This window comes from Austrofundulus limnaeus, unplaced genomic scaffold, assembly GCF_001266775.1.
Source record: "Austrofundulus limnaeus strain Quisiro unplaced genomic scaffold, Austrofundulus_limnaeus-1.0 Scaffold205, whole genome shotgun sequence".
Taxonomy (NCBI): domain Eukaryota; kingdom Metazoa; phylum Chordata; class Actinopteri; order Cyprinodontiformes; family Rivulidae; genus Austrofundulus; species Austrofundulus limnaeus.
In genome coordinates, this window is record NW_013952607.1 from 219,591 (window position 1) to 224,539 (window position 4,949).

Sequence of the window (4,949 nt, forward strand, 5' to 3'; positions counted from 1 at the left end):
GTGGCAGTGGAAGGTGTCAAAGCAGTTTGGAGAGAAAAACAAAGTAAAGAACAAAAAAAAAAAGAAAGAAAACGATTAATCAGTTATTAAATTAGTCATCGATTATTTTAATAATCGATTAGCCGTCGATTCATCGGTTAATCGTTGCAGCCCTAATTGATGTTTACTTTCTTTTGCAATAGTCATGTTATTCTGTTAATTCACCACAAAAAAAAAAAAAAAAACACAGAAAAACACTGAAGTGTTCAGAGATGGTTCATGTGTCGACAGGGCATTGGATTGATGTTTTGCATCCTTACAACTGTAACATTCACTAATAAACACGAGGTCAAGCATTCGCAATGTGGCGGACAATTTACGAGAATTAAAAGCTACTTTAACAGCGAGGATAAAATGAAGCAAACAAGTTTCCCGTTTAAGAACATTAAAGTGCTAAATTTGACCTTCAGCACCAAACTGGTTCACGCTCAGTTTGTTTCCATAATGGGGCACGGTAGAAGAACAGTAAAGTCACTGCCCTCGTATCTAATGATTGTCTGTTGCAGATGGTAGAACAGACCTCTGACTGAGCAAAGTAAGCTGACTTGTGAACGCCCACAAATGGATCTGCTCCACTCTTTGCAGGAATCAATATGTCCCTTGAAATCATGTTTTTTGAGGAGAGCTCTGAAGCATAAATCATGATTATTGTTTTTTTTTAATCTGTACACATTGTGTGTGTACATTTACTGGGTAAATAGGAGGTGCCGAGAAACACGCGCATGTGAGCGCAAATACAGCACAGCTGTGGTGGCGATCATAAATAAGATGTTCTCATCACCGATGCCAAACCCTCTGAAAGGCTCACGAGGACACGTTTCAAACAAACCAGAGGCTCTGCCTTTATTTGTGGAAACACGTTTCACAAACTAATGATCAAAAGCAAGCGTTGTCTTACAAAAACACAAGCCAAATGTGCTGAATTCTGTTTTCAAACTCATTTTTTACCACACCCCATCAATTGATTTTGGGTTGTTGGACTAAAGCGACATGTGTAAACCTGTTCAATGCAGCTTAGAAAGTTTGACGCCCCTATCTGGAACATGCTGTTATGTGTACAAAACAAACGCGTTTATCTGCACAGGTTTCACCGTGATGCTTTTCTAACACAACCCTGCTGTTGTTGTGAGATGTATGAAAATTGAGGCAATTACATGGAGTGAGAATGAGAATTATTACAAGGTGTTTTTGATACAACTACGTAAAAACAGATAATCAAAGCCAGAGTTTTTATTTAATTGGGTTTTATTTATTTATTTATTTATTTATTTATTTATTTATTTATTTATTTATTTATTTATTTATTTATTTATTTATTTATTTATTTATTTATTTATTTATTTATTTATTTATTTATGTCTTTAAGCAGTAGCAAATGAATGTTAAAAAATATTCTATGGTTTAAGAGAAGGCTAATGCTTCATTAAAACCTGAAAAGCACATCTGTGTGATTAGAAATAACGATTTTGCATAACCATCACTTAAATACAATGTAAGTTATAATAATTTAGCAATTTGATTACAAAGAAAACGTTGCATCAAAGCAAAAGAAATAATGTCCAAAACCAGTGGTTTTCAAACTTATAAGCGAACAGCGAAACGTGTGACTTTATTTTACTAAAGTATGAACATATTACTGTTAGAGCAATTAATTAAGGGCTTAAAAGCAAACACTACTATTTTTAACTTATTTATAACATCACGTTATCTTTTGCAACACTCTTGACCAAAACAATGCAATTGACTGTCATTTTACCCCACCCCCACCCCACCCCACCCGAAAATCATCTTAAGACCCAAAACTTGAGGTTTTGCGACCCATATTGGGATCCCGATCCTACACTTTGGGAACCACAAAATATTCAAACAGAACTTACTTGAGGCTGATTCATTTCAGCTTAAAATGTGAATTAACATAACATATGTGAGCTGACAAACTCGTTTACCTTTTTTAAAATTCACCTTTTGACCATCTGTACCTATTAGAAAACTTATTAGCGCCAAATTATATGCTTTACTCAACATTTCAGCATACCTATTTATTTATTTCCGACTAAAATGCTACGAGTTTAAATATAAGCAGCATCATATGAAACCACATGTATTTTATTATTATTATTTTTACCTTAAGAATGTCCCATTAGCAGATCAGCCTGGCAGCCGCATCAGTTCTCCAACTCTGAGCCCGGAGTCCGTTTGCTTCTGAGCAGGGAGGAGCTTACCGAGGAGAGGCGGGGCGATGACGTCACATTGTGCTTGTCTTGAGACGCTCATAAAGAAAATCCACTGGACTTGTTTTATTAAAGCAAGTGCGCCACGGTCTGATAAGCAGGTAAATCATCACTATCATGATATTTTATTTTATTTTTGTTTTATTTTCCAAATAATTACAAAAGGTTAAAAAAAACAAATGCCTTATATATAATAAATAATTTCACAAACATGTAACAAATACATCAAATTATATGTATTTAAATTAAGTCTTTACAACGAGTCAATGTAGAAAAGTGTTTTTAACAAGTCAAATAAATAAATAAACTAAATTGCAGCATTTTAGTGCTGATTGTCATTGAGAATAGAAACTACTTGTGATTAAAACTCCTGTTTCAGAATCACAAATTGCTAAGGTTATAACAAAAAATCTTATTCCACAAAATTTAGAAGTGCCTCAAAAATTGTATAACCCACTAAAATATATTTCTGTAAATTACAAACACATCCAAAACTTTTGAACGGATTTTCACTAAACAGCTGAAGAAAATATATTATTGTTATATTAGGATTACAAACGCACAACAAGTGTTAAAAAACATGGCAATGTTCTAAAGTTTAATTTTAAAACTTGAAATAAAAAGTGTTCACCCCGTCCCTCATCTTGCAGCAGTCACAACGTTACGGTGTCTTTATTGTGTGACTGAAAGCTGTTGGTTTATAAAGCGAATTCCTCTATTTCATCATCAAACGACCTGATGGCACGGATTGCAGGTTTGCTTTCTGCAACGCGCAGGGTGTTGACTGAGGATGCAGGAGGAGTGGAAGACCCTGAGCTGAAGCTGAGGAGTGTGTCCCGTCTTGAACGCACTCCATTGGGGGCTGCAGAGTTATTGAGCACCTCCATTTTATTGACGGCGCTAGCTGTTTCAGCGGCGAGGACGGCCTGGGCACCGAACAGCTGCTGCAAGAGGCTCGCCTTCTTGTCGCTGTCCACTCTCTTCTCTGTCTCCATCCCTCCGAGATCAAAAAGTCCTGCGTCTTCTAACGCAGAGCTCCTGTCCTCTTTGGGCAAAGGCTGAGGGACAGAGGAAACCTGGGAGGCTGAATGTCCAAACGAAGGCGCGTAACCTCCAAATGCCAACTTGTCGCTGGAGGTTTGTGATCGCAGCGCTCGCCTTCCTGTTCCTGCTGTAACGGCTCCACTCTCCACACCTGGCCTCCTCCTTCCAGCTTCTCTAATCCCGGCGTCCTCTGACTCGTTATGGTTAAAAACAGAGGAGTTACAGTTCCTCTGCTCGGGAGGACGTGGAGAAGAAAACGCACTCGTACTCTTTTTAGGTTCGGCGGGGCTTAACTCAGCAAATATGGCATCTTGGGCTCCCTGGTTTTGAAGGTCGATTTCGCGCATCTTAGCCAGGAGCTTCTCTTTCTTCCGCTGCGTTTCCTCCATTGATTGCTGATTGGCCAGAGAGTCCTGGTTCCACCTCGCCACCTTCTCCTGGACATGGCCTCGCCCCCAGGAGAAGTCGTCTTCTTTCTGGGTAAAAAGTGAACTCGTCTTCTTTCTGTCTCCCTCTCCGCCATTTTCCGAGGCTATTAAACAAATGTCAGATTGAAATGAATGCTTGAATCGTTCACATTTTACAATATTTTGTAAACGCAAAGCAAATAAAACGCACTCCTTACTTGTCATGAGATTGTCTTTAATATCACTCAATCTATTTGCCTTCAGCACATTCAGATCCCGGCTGAATTGTTTCGGCTCCGCCTCCTGCTCTTTCTTCTTCTCTCCGTCTTTTTCTTTCTTCTTTTGTTCTTCAAGAGGCGTCTTCTCTGGCCCTGCGTGATTGTCCACTTTGTCAAACTCCTGCACAGACAGGTTCAAGAAGTGCGTTACAAACAAGAGTGTTGAAAGATTAAATACGAATGTGTTTGGAGAAGTAAAAAGTCAAACGTACCACCTTCAGAGACAGGTACTCGTTCGGAGCCTGTTCGCCGTACTCACTGGCATCGCTGACAGCAGGAGGAGGGGAGGGGAAACCCAGACTCGATGCTCTGTCTTCAGTCTGTACTGCCTTAGTGCTGTTCCTGCTGAGGACTGGACGAAACAAAAGGCTAAATTCTGATTATTCTGTTTTTAACTCGAACTTTAACTAATTTTCTGTATTCTTCTGCGACAGAACCAGGGGTGGAAATTAAAATTTTTCCCCACCAGCCACAGTGGCTGGGAGAAAATTTTTGTACCGGCCACTCAAACTTTTTACCAGCCACAATTTTTTTGTTTCAGTAACACAGTGGCATTTAGACAATTCATGGTCCTTGGTGGCCTAATAATATTGGGCCTCATGCAAGAACCGTTAGTACGCACAGATTTGTTCTTAAGTTGTGCGTACGAGTGATTTAGGAGAATTTGTGGCATTCACCAATGTTTTCATATTCTAAGATTTTTTTTCAGATACGAACAAAATTTACAAGTGGTCCAGACCTGTTGAATATTTTACGAGCTGTCAGTCTGCTGTTATCCAGACGGGTTTTCTTCACTAATAACTTTATATTTCGTTAGTTTGAAGATATTTTGAGTTGAAAATAAATCACACTCCATAATTATGTTGACAATAGGCTATTCTGCTTGAATTATAATTATGATTTTAAATGTAATAATTGTCCGTCCATCCGGCTTATCCGCTATCAGGTGC

At 38.7% G+C, this 4,949-nt stretch overlaps 2 protein-coding genes across 2 annotated transcripts in view; both read right to left on the reverse strand.

Annotated features, from left to right (window-relative positions):
* Positions 1-2,219, reverse strand: part of fam167ab (family with sequence similarity 167 member Ab) — a 7,085-nt gene extending 4,866 nt beyond the window's left edge. Inside the window, exon 1 of the mRNA XM_014018930.1 lies at positions 2,165-2,219. The gene's annotated coding sequence lies outside the window, so the exon portion shown is untranslated. The remainder of the gene's footprint in view (positions 1-2,164) is intronic.
* A 142-nt stretch (positions 2,220-2,361) lies between these two features.
* The window catches only part of lca5 (lebercilin LCA5), an 8,623-nt gene continuing 6,035 nt past the window's right edge, over positions 2,362-4,949 (reverse strand). The window contains exons 7-9 of the mRNA XM_014018881.1: positions 4,212-4,351; positions 3,940-4,120; positions 2,362-3,846 (exon numbers count right to left, since the gene is read on the reverse strand). Coding sequence (XP_013874335.1) covers positions 2,969-3,846; positions 3,940-4,120; positions 4,212-4,351 — 1,199 coding nt within the window. The 3' untranslated portion in view covers positions 2,362-2,968. The remainder of the gene's footprint in view (positions 3,847-3,939; positions 4,121-4,211; positions 4,352-4,949) is intronic.